The 17,987-nt window shown below is 41.5% G+C and overlaps 1 protein-coding gene across 3 annotated transcripts in view; it reads right to left on the bottom strand.

Moving 5' to 3' along the window:
• Positions 1-3,771: 3,771 nt before the first annotated feature.
• C18H16orf72 (chromosome 18 C16orf72 homolog) overlaps positions 3,772-17,987 on the bottom strand; it is a 29,792-nt gene continuing 15,576 nt past the window's right edge. Inside the window, exons 4-5 of one of the 3 annotated variants that reach the window (XR_002519135.2) lie at positions 5,280-6,809; positions 3,772-3,897 (exon numbers count right to left, since the gene is read on the bottom strand). Coding sequence is in view for 1 of the 3 variants with exons in the window: in XM_003916520.4 (XP_003916569.1) it covers positions 6,565-6,809 (245 nt within the window). In the remaining 2 variants the exon portion in view is untranslated. Of the gene's footprint in view, positions 6,810-17,987 lie in introns of all 3 variants that reach the window. The other 2 variants (XR_641261.3, XM_003916520.4) reach the window with 2 other exon arrangements.

Genomic DNA, 17,987 nt, shown 5'->3' with positions numbered 1-17,987 from the left:
GGGACTGTTGCCTACACCCTACTCACCCCAAAGTCCTTCTCTTAACCACCACCCTAGCTCTCGACAGACCTAAGGCCCAGGAAAGGGAAAAATAGGGAGTTCCTTGTGAAAACCTAGAAAACGTCAAGCTACTTTTTATGAACTCATTCAAGAAATGTCTATACCTACCCTGTGCTGCATGCTGAGGTCCAGAGAACCCAGGTTTTCAAGCTGGCTGTGAAATCAACACAGTTGGTCACATACAGCATCCTGTTCAGTGAAACAGCAAGAAGCTATAAAGTGAAGACAATTCGACACAGAAAGCTAAGAACTGCTGAGACTTGTTTCACCAGTTCTGTGTGTGTTCAGTCACCGAAGGTGTGGATGGGTAAAAGATCTTGACGGGAGAGTTATTTCTTACCACAGATCACATTCCAGCCTGTCTGAGAAACACTGAGGATGGGCAAGAGGTGAGCCTTCCTGTGCCCAGTGCAACTGTGTATGCAAACACAGTTCTATACAACATTCATGTTAACCTAGGAGGTCCCAAACAGCAAATCGCAACTTCTTGGTAGTTACAAATTTCTACGTACACCTTGAATCAACATGGCCATGGTGATCTTGAGACTTACCATGGGGAGAAGAAATTGGGAGTGATTTAAGCTCCTGCCCACTACAATCAAGGACTGTTTAACAGGTGATCCCCTTTTCCCCAAGGAACTTCAGCCCTGGCACTGCCACTCCTGAGGAAGAGGTATGAATGGTCTGAGAATCCTTCCCTAAAGCTCTGTTATAGTGGCCCACACCTTGGGGGGTTTATAGAGGGCATTCAGATTATATGAGTCCACAAGCAAACAGTACCGAGTGTTGAGCCCACTGGACCCACAGGTGCCAAAAGCAGCCCAATGGTAGCTGGCTGCCCCAGGTACCCCCAAACCCTTCTTCCAGGGTCAGGCTGCAAAACTCAGCCAGCTGAGCCGTCCTTGTTGCTGAAACTGGAGAAAACCCCAGGCCTCCTGAAGCTCCCAAATGCAATTCCACTAAGTGATGAGAGCCCTCGACACTTCCAGCAGCAGAGATCATGCCCACCAGGCCTAAAAAACAAGCAAATGCTATAGCCCTCCCCAACAGCGGCAGTGCACGGCAACCACACCAGAACCCCATACTCCCTTTACTTGGGCTGAAGAGGAATAGCTTCCCAGCTTGAGGGTTAAGTACTAGTGAAGCAAGGCAGCCTGTACTTGCTGGCCTGTGGCATCTCCTAGGGCATTCAACTTCAGTTTGAAAAATTAGTATCTCTCACATGTGGACAAGCCCTTTCCCTAAAACTCACCACTTAGTTCGTTACCTATTGAGGATGCAGTGAGCTATGAGAGTGCCACTGTACTCCAGCCTAGGCAACAGAGTAAAACCCTGTCTCAAAGAAAAAAAGGGTGGGCTAATTTTTCTTTTTCTTTTGAGACGGAGTCTTGCTCTGTCACCAGACTGGAGTGCAGTGGTGCAATCTTTGCTCACTGCAATCTCTCCGCCTCCCGGATTCAAGTGATTCTCCTGCCTCAGCCTCCCGAGTAGCTGGGACTACAGGTGTGTGCCACCACGCCCAGCTAATTTTTGTATTTTTAGTAGAGACGGGGTTTCACCATGTTGGCCAGGATGGTCTCGATCTCTTGACCTTGTGATCTGCCCACCTTGACCTCCCAGTACTGGGATTACAGGCGTGAGGCACCACACCTAGACAAAAAGGGCTAATTTTTCAATGGCATGTTGAGATAAGCTACTAGTCACATTCCAGAGTTCTCTAGGGCTCTGCTGATGGGAGAATTATAAATGGAGATATAAATGTATCCAACTTCCAAGGAACACAAGTCACTAACATTCACATTTTTAAATTTATTTTTCTATTTTTTCTATTTATTTCACAGATAAAACTGAGCCGTGAGAGGCAAACTTACCTAGGTTCCCAGACCTGGTGGTAGAGTCAGCATTCAAGCCCACATGATATCAAACAAAAAGCCTTCCTTCATATGATCAGGTAAAAAGCAGATTAAAACTGAAAGGTCACTTCTGCCGAAGGGAGTGTAAATACCCAACACTGGCTAAGGTGTAAGGGAACAGGCACCCTTACTTTCTGATCGAAGTATTAACTGGTACCTTGCAGAACGTACTCTGGCAAGACCCATCAATATTTTATAGATGAACTCCTTTGACCCAGATAGTTCATCCGCAGAAATTTGTCATCGAGAAACTTACAAAACAGGCTGGGCACACTGTCTCATGTTTGTAATCCCAGCACTTGGGGAGGGCAAGGCGGGCAGATCACTTAAAGTCAGGAATTCAAGACTAGCCTGGCCAACATGGTGAAATCCCGTCTCTACTAAAAATTAAAAATAAAAAATAAAATTAGCTGGCCGTGGTGGCACACATCTACAGTTCCAGGCAGGAGAATCGCTTGAACCCGGGAGGCAGAGGATGCAGTGAGCTGGGATCACGCCACTGCACTCCAGCAACAGAGACTCTGTCTCAAAAATCAAGAAAAAGAAAAAAATTCACTGCTGCATTACTAATTATAAAAAAACGGGAACCTGTATCAAGGCTCATCCATACAAGGGAATACTATTCTGTCATAAGATTTCACCATATTTGAAACCCCGTATCTAACAAAAATACAAAAATTAGCCAGGTGCAGTGGCAGACGCCTGCCAGCTACTTGGGAAGCTGAGGAATGAAAATTGCTTGAACCTAGGAGGCAGAGGTTGCGGTAAGCCAAGATCGTACCGCTGCACTCCAGCCTGGATGACAGAGTGAAACTCCGTCTCAAATAAAAAAAAGATATCACCGTATTAATTTTAATGTATAAAAGACTTGTATATACTATAAGCTGCTGTGTGGCTCAATATTTGCTGTTTAAAATCATTTTTTTAAACACTAAAAAGAAAATGAGGGGCCATCGAAAACCTGACTTGCCACATCACAGGCGACTGTCTACTGAACTTCACAAGGAGCCTGCAGGTCCCACTATACGAAGTAAAACCCTGGATCTCATCCCATCAAACCCAACAGTACAACACATGGTCTGACAGCCAGCCTGGGTGCTCAGGCCTGATCCTCTCTTAAATGCTGCCCCCACTAAAATATCACACACCACAAATATTCCAAAGGGAAGCTAGAAGCTGGCCTTATGGGGTAAGGTCATCTGAACTATCAAAGCTGACACCTTCCAAGAAGGGGTAGCAGGTACCATAAACACAACTTTAAACAAGGGGTTCCTCTGGAAGAACTTTTCTAGTCACTTCATTCCAAAAGTCCAGAATGTATCTCTGAAGATTCCCATCCTCACCAAAACTAAATACCTCAGTTACCAATCTAAGGAATGAAATGCCAGGTTATAACATACTATATGAAGTAAAATGCAATGAGATTAATCTGCTAACATAGTCACCACTAGAGGTAGTAGCCAGGCCAAAACCTTAATCATTCTGTTCATCATTTTCTAAAATTATGGTCCCATTTCAAAATCATCTCTTGGCGTCTTGCACCGGCCTCTGAGGTTGACTAACCCTCTGGGTCGGATGTTGGCCGTCCCTCTCACTATAAAGGAAGTTAGCCAGTTTTCACTGTTGAATGGAAATCTTCAGGCCCAAAGCCACAATTATTTGAGTTTAACGAGTTCCAGTAGCCCTTAGAAAAAAACATTTAGAAAGCTAATTCCTTTTTAGAAGCCTAAACTTCATTTGATTGCATCAAAAAGTTATTCAGATGTGATGACCAAAACAAAACTGCAGACAAGCCCCATGGTTTTTTTGTTTTTATTCATTTGATGATTAAGGTGTGTTATCACTACTCCAGTTGGGTAAACCACATTGAAGAATCTGACTGCAGGTCTTCAGATTCAGCCAAATGCTTTCCATTAATTTTGTTCTGTAAAATATTAAACATTGTAATATTTCAGCCATGCTCAGAACACTGCAGTCCAAGGATGAACTGCAACCTGCCCATGCCAAGTTAGGGCGACATGAGCAGAACTAAGGAGCTATGATGTCTAAAAGAATCAGAGAATCTGGCTTACGACGAAGAGAGGTTCTGTTCAAACTGAACTGTTTCGTTTTTAAATCCACCCTTAACTGTTCAAGAAACTGAAAAAGTCAACTTGTTTTTAAAGTACCACACAGGTATGCAATCTTCCGTGATTTGTTTTGCATCTAAACTAGCACAGGGAAACATTTCAAAAATCTAGCTGTCAGAAGTAAGTTTTCCTAAGAGAAATCATTACGCGTCTACCGGTGAGCTTCATGTTTATTCTGTGCGTGGGGGAACAGGAGAGAGCAATGGGACAGAGAAGGGAAAAGCTGCAACTGGGTGACAAATGCTTTAGGTGCATTTGAAAGTAAATGCAATGGAAAAAAGTAACAAATGCTAAAGTTTTGTAAAAGTTTAATGAAGCCAATAAGGCATATAAATTGTGTTCTGGCAGACATTAAGACCTGCTTTCTTTTACCAAAGAAAAATGGCACATGTTTTATCAAAATTTGACAATTCAGAGTAAAGGGTACTGAGATTAAGCTTCAGAGCACCAACTTAAACAAAACAACCAAAAAATTGTTATCCAACTTGGAAGGAGGAACGAGAACCAAGGCATAAAGGGGAATTAAATATGTGTTCCTCCATCTCAAAATCCTTCTAGGAATAGGAGCTCTGACCACTTGTGAGCAACACATTGCACCACCAAACCCCAATTCCAGAATCTAAATTTACAACGATAGAGAAACAAAGGTAACTCCAAATGCATGTCTTGTATATTCCAAAGGGAAGCTTGAAAGTATTCATAATACATAGGCTTGTCTGTTTCAGGTAAAATGACAGATTGCTATAATTCTTCCTGCTATTATAGTCAACAAAAAATGATCCACTTTTGCAAAAATTTAGAAATATCTCACTTTCATTCCTAGTTTTAGTATGGAATTCACTTTTTTAAATAAGGGCTACATCTATAATGAATACAAGAACTTCAATTCACACATTTCTAACATTCCATTCACATCCCACCCAATCAATGAATGAATATTTATGGTTAACTCAGCAAAGTTTCTTCACAGAAAGATATTATTAAATGGCTGAAGAAATTGCAAACTTTAACAAAGTGCTGTGAGTAATTACTGGAAAAACCCTTACACTGATTTGCAATGGTCTTTTAAGGATAAAAATAGAAGTAACTGATAGTGGACTACAAGTTTGCAAGGAAACATTTTTCACTGTCCTACTTGATATATAATATAATAATATGATAGAATAAATTACAGTACCTGGCAGGCTGACATCAGTTCTTCATCTAAAAAAACACTATCATTCAGTTCAGGATATTAAAAATGAAGATGAAACATGCTCTAAAACATTGTAGCTACAAGAGGTCTTATATTTACTCAAAAGAGGAATCTATTGAGAACTTTTATTTAGGTCTACCTAACAGCTAGAGAATCTCCATGCGATTCCATCTTTTCCAGAATGAGATTCCAAACTGAACTTTTTAGGAGAGGGATTGGAGGAACAGGGAGAGTTGGGTTTTGCTATTTTAAGTTGCAATCACATTATTAGTAGATAAAAGAGAGCTTTATCATCTTCCACCCACTCCAATGGAAACTGCACTAAGCAGGGCCTCCATGAAAAATGTAAAATGATAGACTAGAAAACCTACCCCACCATCCATCTCCCTCTCCCTCTAATACTGAACCAAAAAGGAAGCCCATTCTCAAAGTTCATGACCTCTCTACTTTAGGTCACCTCGAATGCAGTCTACATGTTTACATTTACCACAAGGAAAGTACCCCGCATGGGAAGTAGTGTTTGTCTTAAAACTGAGTACTTTAGGCCTACAGGGTTAATCTGGGGGCAGTTTAATATTAATATTGCTACTTTAGAGCACTAACACACACAAAGTGAATCCAATAAAGCTCTGTGCATTGATTCAATATTAAGTATTAATTGCATGACCATCATAGCACCTCTTTACATCACACAATCACCAGAATTAGAAACTGCTTTGAAAACTAAAAACAGGGCACAGTCCAATAATTAGAATTGCACACTGTTACTATATAGAAACCAGGTGCACGGTACAGTGCAACTGCAAAAATGGAAGCCAAATCATGTTTTTAGACAATTTTAGGAACCTGGCAATACTGTTGAAGCAAAATACTCAACACAGCAGGAAATGGACCCCCCCCCCCCCCAAAAAAAAAAAAAGCATTCTATAACCAAATAAACATCTGATATTTCCTTTCCCTTTGAGAATAAATACAGTTAAGGTCACTTTTAGCCTTGGAACGGATATATGTTTGCCTATGATGATCTTGCTAACGACTACACAGTATCTGATGTCCTCTGCTAGGATTATAGTTTTAAGAAAGCCATAATTACAAGAGGCATCTACTATAAATACCTAGAACTTCCTTTTATGGCAACCACTATAGAATTCACTTGTCTTAAACAGTGAACAAGGGAAGATGGCCTCATGTTTCCTTTGCAATTATAGTATATGTTGAGGATCAAGTGGCTTTCAAGCAGCATGGTGGGTGTGAAAATGTTTGCAGTTTAGATCATTCTGTTGCGTTTATGGGTTGGTGAGTCTGTAATGACATCGCCACACTGGGCTGAGGTACGCTTTCTAGTTCCACCATTGTCCAAGTGGAGTGCCATTTCTTCTGATATGAAAGTGTTCAAATCGACATCATGGAGTCCATTTCTCCTTCGACTAGCATTCGATCCACTGCTTACATGTGTAGGAGAGCCTGGGGTACTCGAACGCACGCTTATACTAGCCATTGCACCACTAAGACCTAGGAAGAAGAAAAAAGGTTTTAGAGTTGCTCAATTATTTAACCCTTTTGAAAGCAACCCACTTACTTTCCATGTTGTCACAATGTCAAAGCATGTCTGCCTATTTTCTTTATAAGGGATTACTGGCAAGCAATTAAGTTTTATTCTGGAAAAACATACCATGTGGTCTTGACATATATCTTATTGGTAATACTACCAGTATCTACAATATTGGTAACTACCAATTACTAAAAGTTACTATGTGTCAATCACCATGCTAGGTGTACAAATATCTCATGAAATTCTCCCATCTATGAGGTAGGTACCGCACACAATTTACAGATAAGGACAGGAGCATTTGCTTTAAAGACAAGACATTTTTGGTTACCCAAAGTTACCATCCCAACAGACCCCTCTGATGAGTGTGTATGTGTGTGAAGTATTCAGGAGAGCCAGAAATCACTTCCAGGCCTGGCCGGGCTTGTTCCAACATCCCCTCTAGATAAGGTGATCACATAATTTATCATCCAAAACAGTATTACTGTTGAGCCCGAAAAGAGTAACTGTTAAAACTTCTACTGGGACACCAGGTACAAAGTCAGTCTACCCTGGACAAATCGGGTTATGTGATCACATAAGGTCTGGAATGTACTTGGTAGATATCCTTCAGGACAGCCTCAATCATGATCCTCTCTAATCCTTCAGAGAAGGAGGCAGGGGAGAGGTTGTGAAGAATCCTGCTGCTTTGTTTTCAACATTAAGAGTTACTGAATCCAGGGCTGGGCGTGGTGGCTCACACCTGTAATCCCAGCACTTTGGGAGGCCGAGGCGGGCAGATCGTTTGAGGTCAGGAGTTCATGACCAGCCTGACCAACATGGTGAAACCCCGTCTCTACTAATACAAAAATTAGCTGGGCGTGGTGGCAGGTGCCTGTAATCCCAGCTACTCTGGAAGCTGAGAAGGAGAATCGCTTGAACCCGGGAGGCGGTGGTTGCAATGAAGCGAGACTGCACTCCAGCCTGGGTGACAAGAGCAAAACTCCACCTCAAAAGCAAAAGAAAGTTACTTTACTGAATCCAGAATATACCCAGCACTCATGGATACTCATTCCTTTCCTTAAACTCTTACACAGTTAAGGAGCCAAACTTACATTCCACTCCTAAATGTTCAGGATAAACCTGTGAAAGTACGAGTCAGGCCAGGAAACGTGAACCACAGTTGCATTTTTAAAAACCTACCGTCATTGGCAGTGATCTGCCTTAGGAATTTCCCCTTCCACTATTCTCGCCTCACCTAGGGATCTGTTATTGCTTGACTAAATTTATAACACAATTTAGTATAATCAATTTTCAAATAATAGGACCTACATCTTAGATTTTCAAGTAAGCTTAGAGGTTTCATTTGACAGGGGCCCAATTCTTTCTAATCATGAATTCCATAAATATGTAGTTTAAATTTGAACTTTAAGTTGAAGAGTCTCTGCCTCCTATCACATCAAATCATTCCCCCTGATGTTTTTCTCCACCAAATATTCCGTGAATGTTCTCAAAACCATGGCCTCTCACTATCATCGCACATGCTGACAATGTCCTCCGGGCCACAACTCCCTTCTGAGGTGCTCAACTCCGAACTCTAGATGTCCCCCCATTCCTTTCTGCACTAATCCAACCAATCCCCTGGCTGCTCTTCCTGCAGAAGACGCATCCTCCCTTCCCGCTGGTGGTCAGAGAAAATCAAACTGTCCCTCTTTGGCCGCTCAACCTTTCCAAGGCTAGCACCTATTAAAAAATAAAAGCATTAACGTGAGAGTACTTCCTGCATCAGGTACTATTTCAATTACTTCCTATGATACCTATAATATCTCCATTCTGCAGACGAAAATCCAAGTTTAAAAGTAATTCACCCAAGGTCAACAGGTAGTAAACAAGAGCTGGGACTCTCACTCAAGTGTAATCTATATTCCTAGGATCCCATTCTGATCCTTTTCCAAGCCTAGAGTATTTTAGCAAAAAAAGGTGGCTGCAGGTTGGTCCTAGGGTCAGCCTGCCTCTTAGGCCTCATCTCTTTGAACAGTTTTTCTCCCTTCCCTTCCTGCCCTCTTCACTTCACCCTTAGACCGAATCCCCACTACCAACATCATGCAATTTGCAGCTCTCTGAAATAGTGAGGCCTGCAACTATCTCTTTCAACATTTGCAAATGTCTGTCACTCCCTGAGTCAGCCCATCTATTCCCCAGCACTCTCTTCTGAGGCTCCTTTCCTGGTTCTCCTACTGGCTTCTCTTTCCTCCTCCTTGAAATTGAAACTCTCTGCTCCCTCCTCAGTCGCCTTGGTGGGGGGGTTCCTTTCTGTTCCTGAAAGGCTGGTGTCACCCTGGGTGATATCCTCAACCCCTACCTTACCCACACGTTACCTAAAACTGGACTAATGAGCTCAAGGGCCTTCCCAGATTTCTAACTGCCTACTGGACATCTCAAACTCAACACCATCAAAAAGGAACTTCACTTCCTCTTCCTCAACCGGCACAAGCTTATTTTTAAAAAACAAACCACAAAAAACATCTTGAGCTATTTTTCTATAGCATGGTACAACCAACCACCTCTTCCTATAGAAAATATCTTTTCATCTCCATCTAATGACCTTAACACAGTGCCTGGCACATAACATTCATTGAATTCTGAAAAAGAATAATACCTCAAAGTCCTACCCCCTCATGTTGAAATCCACTGACATCCAAGGCTCAGCTGTTGATGTTTATTCACCTCTCCAACACCAGGAAATAAAGTCAGGTGGTTCTCTTCACTTAAATCACTGCCATCAAGTTTAAAACTCAATTATCCCCATTGTTGGCTTTTTTTAAAGTTCTACAGCAAGACTAAACTTGAGGGGAGAGCCATGCCTTCTTATATCCTAGTCTCAGCCTGTAACATATTACAAGGTGCCCACGTTCTTCAAAGATAACCTTTCATACTTGTTTCATAATCCAAAAGGTATAATGGCAAAATATGGGCACATTCAGCAATAAACTGGGCTATTTCAATAATTAAAATCAAGATCCCCTTTGTCATTTCAAATGACAAAAAGAATTCAACAAACCCCACCTCAATGCCGTTGTTAACATAGGAGTCCCACGGCAGCATGTTTAATACCTAACAACAAATATGGAAGGCTCAAAACACTGTATCAGAAGTGGACTAGGGATTTCAAGCAAATGTTCCTTATTGTTTCAATTGCCATTCTTCATGAAAAAGAAGATGTGTTAAACATCAATTTGGTCAATCTGAAAATTCCAGCAGTTTCTGGGAAATCAACTTTTTCTACTGGGTGTATAACCTGGGTGTTTAGCTTGATAACTGTAATGTGCAATATGATCTATGACTGACTCTCATAGCAGTGAAAATATTTTCAAAGTTTGCCTACCTAATCTTCCCCAAAAAGACTTTTCACAAAGGTCAAAAATAATTAAGATTAACAACCAAAAAAGGTGCATTTTGACAGCCCAAATTTTATTTTACAAACCAATGACAGCTACTAGAAGATGCTTTAGGAAACCTTAGCTAAGCCACATAATCAGACCTATACAAGTACAGAAAAATCTAAACATGCTTCAGAACTAAAAAAAAAAAACAACAAAAACAACAAAAACAAAACCAAGTTGTAAGTCCTGAGGGCATACAACTTAATTTCTACCAAAAACATACTTTTTCAAAAGGGCTACGGGAATATCAATTGACAAAAGCAGAACAAGCAGCATGATTAGACAGAGAAGTCTTAATCGCTTAACACAAGATAAACTCAGCAGTTTTAAAGTTTCTGTATCCATTTTAAATGATTAGTCCAGGGGTGGAAAAAGATGAGGATGGTTTCATCACACTTTGAAAAGGAAAACTCCCACTGGAGCTAAAACAAATTTACAGTCCAGGTTATAAGAATCCAAGTTACATGGTAAATTATTAACTATTATTTTCACACCAAGTTCATGCTTAGGCAGTAAGAAAATCCTGTTTGCAGCATTAATTACATGTAATTCAGTTTCCAGGCACATAGTTAGAGGTCACATACAGGCAGAGAAAGAACAAATGGCAGTCCAGTCATCTCACTGCCTCAGTCCAGCAGCCAGTGGCCCAGGACTTCATCTACACTGTCTATCTGCTTCCCAGCCACTTAAACCACATGAGGGAAGGTAAGGCAGCTAGCCCTGGGAGGTGAGAAGACACCGTTGATCCACCAGCGCAGGTGCAGGGCCCTCTGCAGATCTGTTCCACCAGTGTTATCTCCCATAGAAAATGGGATTTGAAATCACAACTTAAACAAAGTGGGTAATATCCTGACCAGGGGCCCTAAGAAACTGGCATTCTTGCATTGGAAATGAATTGCACTATTCAGATGCACAGCACTCCTTTTGCACAAAGTTGTGTTCTGAGGTGCCAGGACATCCAAGCACTTGCAGTGTCAATGTCGTGTTTAAGATGTACCAGGGGAGTTCAAACATTTAAAAAGGAATTCTACTAGGAAGATTTCGGTAATTTGAAGTAGATACCACTCCCCACCCCAATCTGTAAATTATAATACTGAATTTTTATTGAAATAAAGCACACTAAATCAAACCAATTACAAAGATACATGTGTCACACCAAGAAAACATTTTCAGTTATGCTGACAGCCCCAAATGCTTTCCATTTTTCAAAGACAGTTTTTAATGTCATGGGAAAATTGCTCACGACGTTAAAATGAAAAAAGCAAGATACAGTATCATATATGCAGTATGATCTCAACTATGAAATAATTTTAATATTTATACATTGAAAAAAAGACTAAAAGAAAATGCACCAAACATTGAACTACAGTTAATCTCTATATAGTGGGATAACAAGATACTCATTTACTTATTGAAAACTTTCAAATTTTCCAAGAAATTAATCATAAAATCAGTGAGAAAATTAAACTTGAATGAATATAAAAACTGCTTAAACAAGCACCAGGCTGAGTATAACCTGTCTTTGAGGCATGCTACATGGCCCTTTCCACTGCAATGAAAAAATGTTCAACAAAATGTTACTGCAAGTTCTACACAATTTTGCACTACTGATGTTGGAAGCTTTATGTCCTACCTCCACAAACTTCAGCAGCTAACATCTAATCTTAATACACAGAAAATGCCAACTTTTTATTGAAAATTTTAATGGTATCTTAATTGCCTTAACTGTTCTTTTCAGGGGTTGGTTTGAACAAAGGGGCGTAATTTACAAATTTCAGACTTCACAGAAAATTCAATTAAAGAAGATTCTTTGAAATAATTCATTTTAAGTAATTAAGAGATTGCTTTGGTGCATTAATCTCTTACATCTAATTTCCAAATGTTTTTTAGACACATTTTACTTTTAAACAGCTATCAACAGTTCTGTTATTTCAAGACGATGCAGACTGCAACATTCAACAAGCATTCCTTAAGAATCAACTGTGTTCCACACACTGCTGGGAGGAGTGTGGGTTTCCAGAGAGAAGGAAGGATTCTGAAAGGTGAATGGTATAATCCAACACGTTGGTTCTAATTAATTCTCTACAACAGAAAACTGCAAGATGTTTCTTTCGTACTATACCATCAGGTTGTTTTATTTTGTTTTGTTTTGTTTTTTTGAGACTGAGTTTTGCTCTTGTTGCCCAGGCTGGAGTGCAATGGCGCGATCTCGGCTCACTGCAACCTCTGCCTCCCAGGTTCAGGCAATTCTCCTGCCTCAGCCTGCTGAGTAGCTGGGATTACAGGCATGTGCCACCACGCCTGGCTAATTTTTGTATTTTTAGTAGAGACGGGGTTTCTCCATGTTGGTCAGGCTGGTCTCGAACTCCTGACCTCAGGTGATCCACCCACCTCGGTCTCCCAAAGTGCTGGGATTACAGGCGTGAGCCACTGCGCCCGGCCATACCATCCATCAGTTTTAAAATACTTAATCGAAACATTCGTGCTGCTGTCAAGACATACTTCTAAATATTTAGCTATAGTGATGGAAGAGGTAGAAGAGTGACACGAAAGGGGCAAGACACAGCCAAACACAATTAAATTTATTCTTAAAATGATCAATTGTCTAAGAAATGTTATCAGGAGTGATTTGTTCTCAAAAAAATGTGGTAACTTCCTTATCACTCTGGCATGTGTAGGGCCACAGAAGGTTTTGACAAACAAAGGGTACAAAAATCTGCACTTGGAGGAGAAAGAAAATCTTACTGGTTTAGGCTGCCTAAAATGAGCTTTCCTTTTCTAGGGAAAAGGTAGCAGTTTTCTATTTTGGATGTGACAAATTAGTTATCTGCCTTACATTCTTCTTTGTAAAACATCCTATCCAACCTTATACCCCTAAACCCGATTTTGAATGATTTTTTCATAGAGCCCTACACCCAGTTTCTCCAAATCCAAGAATATTATCAAGCAACTTAATGATTTAAGAGAATAAGAAGTTCCATGCAGTCCACAGAAAGACTCTGTTGGGCAAAAAAAAAAAAAGGCAGGGGGGGGGAGGAACCCAGAAATGCAGCCTATTAATTCTCAAGGAGATGACACTGTGCCTAATCTGATTCCCTGCGTTTAGATACTTCACACTGTCTACTGTAATCTATTAGGCCAGAAACTCCTTGAGGAGATTATTAGCATTTTTGTTTCTTTAATCACCTGCCCCTACTCTTAGCCTCTAATAAACAGAGTGCTTGGTATTCACTGTGTTCAGTAAATAAAGGACAATAGTAAAGGTTGCAGAATAACAGTAAGAACTCCTAACACCAAATTCACAAAGAAAGCAGAGTTTTCAAACCAAAAAGGCCTAGGCAATCAACACTGAGGAGCTGCTGCTGTCTTGTAACTCACAAAGCACTGCTTTAAAAAAACAATTTACAAAGTTTTTTTCCTTTGTTTTGAAATTTTTATATTAAAGGCTAGACTGCCTGGGCTTGCCCAAGTCCCCCTGTCTTTAAAACTTGTTTTAGGCCGGGCGCGGTGGCTCAAGCCTGTAATCCCAGCACTTTGGGAGGCCGAGACGGGCGGATCACGAGGTCAGGAGATCGAGACCATCCTGGCTAACATGGTGAAACCCCGTCTCTATTAAGAAATACAAAAAACTAGCCGGGCGAGGTGGCGGGCGTCTGTAGTCCCAGCTACTCGGGAGGCTGAGGCCGGAGAATGGCGTGAACCCGGGAGGCGGAGCTTGCAGTGAGCTGAGATCCGGCCACTGCACTCCAGCCCGGGCGACACAGTGAGACTCCGTCTCAAAAATAAAATAAAATAAAATAAAATAAAATAAAATAAAACTTGTTTTAAACAGGAAAGGAACTCACAGCTGGTAAAAGTAAAGCCAAAAGCCAATGATAGTAATGGTTCCCATCAGTGCCTATTATGACACCAGACCCTGCATGCTGAAGGCCTTTGAGTCTGAAATGATGTGTAACTTTACAGAGGGACAACTCAGACCCAGTGGGGTTACCTCCAAGCCCTGCAGTCAAGAATGTCATCAAAATCAGTTTGGGAACTAAACCAAGTGTCTGATTTTTATGAAACAGTCTGAATCAGGGTCAGCAACTTGCAGAGATCACCTATGAGATGCTACGAGTCAGAGTGGGGCTTTGCATAAAGCTACTGAGTGAAGTCTGACTTGGCATCTGGCTCCCCACCCTAGGACCCACGCCATCTTCTTACTCGGGACCCTTTTCACCTAACCCCCATGATGACAGCTCAGAATGAAGGGAGCCCAGATTTCAATCCAACCCTTTCCAGAGATAGCACTGGGTTGGACAGGGCAACTCCAAATCTCTCCCTCCAGTGAGGAGAAAGACAATGTAACCAACTTCACTAGTCGGTCACAACATCAGACAAGCTCAAGATCTTAGCAAGTAATATTTAAGGAGTCAAAGTTCTAAATGATCTGACCCCCTCCAGCGTGTTAGCTGCAATTTAAAATGTGACCTTTACTAAACAGGGAGGCAAAAAGTATCCCAGAAGGCAAAAGCCACTGGGCCTTGAGATCCTTGGTCTATTTTTATAGTAAAATTGCCCAGGGGAAAAGAGAGTACCCATAGGACCCGGAACAAACCAGAATTCTCCTTTCCTCAAGGCAAAGAATACTTCCAGTGTCATGGTAGGGTAGGTAACCTGCCTGGGTTCTCATTTAATGTATTATCTTATATCACCTTTCACAAAGGAGACTGTCTTGGTGAGGTGGAGCACGTTGCCCAAGGTTACCAAAGAAAATAGCCTATACACAAAGACTACGTACTCTTCCTAACCAGTGAACCAGGGATACAGTTGTTTATTCACCTTTAAGTCTACTAATCCAGATTTGCTTATAGGGAAAACCACAGAAAGAGAGATAAAATTCACATCGTTTCTGATTAATTTTGAGAAGAAAAGCCTAAAGATCTTTCCCACCTCAACACCTAAGCCCTAGGTCTTAGTGGGGACGATGTGGTAGACAAAAATCCCACATCTAAAAACGTAAGGGTATAGTGGTTAAGGGTGTGCATTTTGAGGCCAGGCACCGTGGCTCATGCCAGTATTCCCAACACTTTGGGAGGTCGAGGTTGGGGGATGGCCTGCACCCATGAGATCGAGACCAGACTGGACAACATGGTGAAACTCCAACTCTACAGAAAATAAAAAGTCAAAAATAAGAAATATATTGAAAACTAAAAATTTTTCAAATTCAAAAAAATATGCATTTTGGAGACAGGACTGGAGTATCTATTCTACCACTTACTAAACTGCTCCATATCTTAGCCAAGTAAACCTTTCTTCATCAACAGTGTTAATAACCCAGGGTAGGTATGAGGATTAAATGACAACCTCCTTAGTGTGATGCTTTTACAAAGTAAACAAACACTGAAAGAGGAGGTTTAATGGTTATCACCCTAAGGTCCCATGGAAGTCTCAGTTGTATGTAGCACCCTAGGCAAATAGGTTACATTATTTCCTGATTGTAGCTATCTGGGGGACTGTAATTCTCAACCCTTTCTAGAGGTTCTGGGTCCCCACTGTGTTGTATTCACTTAGCAGACCTCTGTGGTAACTCCAGTGGTAAACTCAGAATACATCTATGTCAAGTTCTTTGCTATGTTCTGTTAAAGCCAAAAAAAAAAAAAAAAAAAAAAAAAAAAAAAGAAGGACCAAGACAAGGTCCATGCTATCATGTGTGCCGAGGGGAATGGGACAGTCACAGAAACAAATCAAGCAGCAGAGCAAATGCCTAGTTCAGGGAGGCTACAGAGATTGGGAGACCTGAAGGAAGGGTGTCACAGAAGTGAGGTATGAACACGTAGGGGCTGGACTCATCAAACAGCACAGAGGTATTCAAGAGATAAACAGTATGGCTAGGATACCTAACCCCTGGTTAACACTGGATCATAAGGGTCTTGTAATACACCATGCTGAATTTGGACTTCACTGTGTAGGCCCCGGGGAAACTTTAAACCATGAAGTGACAAGACCAGAAAGATCATTCCAATGGTCTCATGAAAGATGGACTGGCAACAACAGCTCAGAAGGAAGTGAGAGCTGAAACATTAGCCCAAGAGCCCAGGCTCAACTCCTCCAGAGGGCCTGCCATGAGCGCCACACAGCTGGCTGTGCTGTAAAACATCCCTTTCTGCTCTCAGAATATCTTCCACATACCACATTCATGACCTGAATAGAAATTGTCCAAATCTATGTTTGCCTCAACAGAAAAAAGAATCGCTGTATATTGATGTATTTCCAGAGACAGCACCGAATCTGCCATATAGAGAATGTGCTGAATGGCTCGATGAGTCATTCTGCTGTTGGGGCAGAAGAATGAGTCCAACCTGAAACTTCATCTGAGACAAATGCCCGTGGGACACTTTGGAGATATACACCGGAGGACAGTGGGACATGCCGTCTGGCAGTCAGAAGAGAAGATCTAAACGAGAGGCCCAGATTTGGAAGTGAAGAGGTGGGGAACGTAATCTAGGGCAGTGATGGGGCCTGAGGACAGGTCAGGCAGGCCAATGTGGCAGAAGAGAAGCCAAGGTAAGGAGAAGCTCTAGAAGAGAAGGGATGAACAGAGGACCAATGAGAAGGGCAGGCAGAGATCCATAAAGCAGTCCAGAAGATTTCTGGGCTCAAGTATGCTGTTTACATAAAAACGAGTTACCAGTTATTAGTATTAATTTAACTCTTGGGAAATTTATAATGTTATTTTAAGACAGAATAACAAAGCAAGACAGAAATCTATTTAGCACATGCATGTTTATCTCTTTAATTCCTCTGTGAGTCTAACACACAAATGACTAGGTCCCACAGGACACAGGAAAAAAAGCAGTATGTTGCAGACAAGTGTCAAAATAAAGCACTGCATTAGTCTTTAAGCCCTGCTAGCACTAATTGAAGTAGCTTTGATAAAAACTATTTGAGGCCGGTGCAGTGGCTCACACCTGCAATCCTAGCACTTAGGGGCAAGCAGTGAGGCTGAGGCAGATCACCTGAGGTCAGGAGTTCAAGACCAGCCTGGCCAACATGGTGAAACCCCTGTCTCTACTACAAATACAAAAATTAGCTGGGCGTGGTGACAGGCGCCTGTAATCCCAGCTACTCGGGAGACTGAGGCATGAGAATCACTTGAACCCAGGAGGCGGGAGTCGCAGTGAACCGAGATTACGCTACTGCACTTCAGCCTGGGCTACAGAGCAAGATTCAGTCTCAAAACAACAAACACACAAACAAACAAACAAACCTGTTTGATAACCATAAATTGATATACCTTTTTTTTCTTTAAACAGAGAGAAAGTTTCACCATGTTGGCCAGGGTGGTCTCAAACTCCTGACCTCAAGTGATCCACCCACCTTGGCCTCCCGAAGTGCAGACATTATAGGTGTGAGCCACAGCACCTGGCCAATTGATAAACTTTTGATTAAACCTGTTTACATTAGTCTCTCCCACTAAACTGGGTTCCGAGGCTTACAAGGGTAATGACTTGGGATCTCATTCATTGTCACACTCTATCTACATGAAATATTCAGCAGGCATCAAGTCTGCCATATTCCTTTAACTTAAGAACATGTTTGTTTGGTTGGGCTGTATTTCATGGGGATAGGGGTAAGGAAGGGGAAAAAAAACTGAGGGAAAACTGTCCTCTCTTAAATACATAGGACATGAAGAGGAACGTTGGAGTTTGCTTTGATTATAAACTCAAGCCTGCCTCA

Source organism: Papio anubis, chromosome 18 (assembly GCF_008728515.1).
Source record: "Papio anubis isolate 15944 chromosome 18, Panubis1.0, whole genome shotgun sequence".
Taxonomy (NCBI): Eukaryota; Metazoa; Chordata; class Mammalia; order Primates; family Cercopithecidae; genus Papio; species Papio anubis.
Note: the sequence above shows the minus strand (reverse complement) of the source record. Positions and strands in the feature narration are given on the sequence as shown.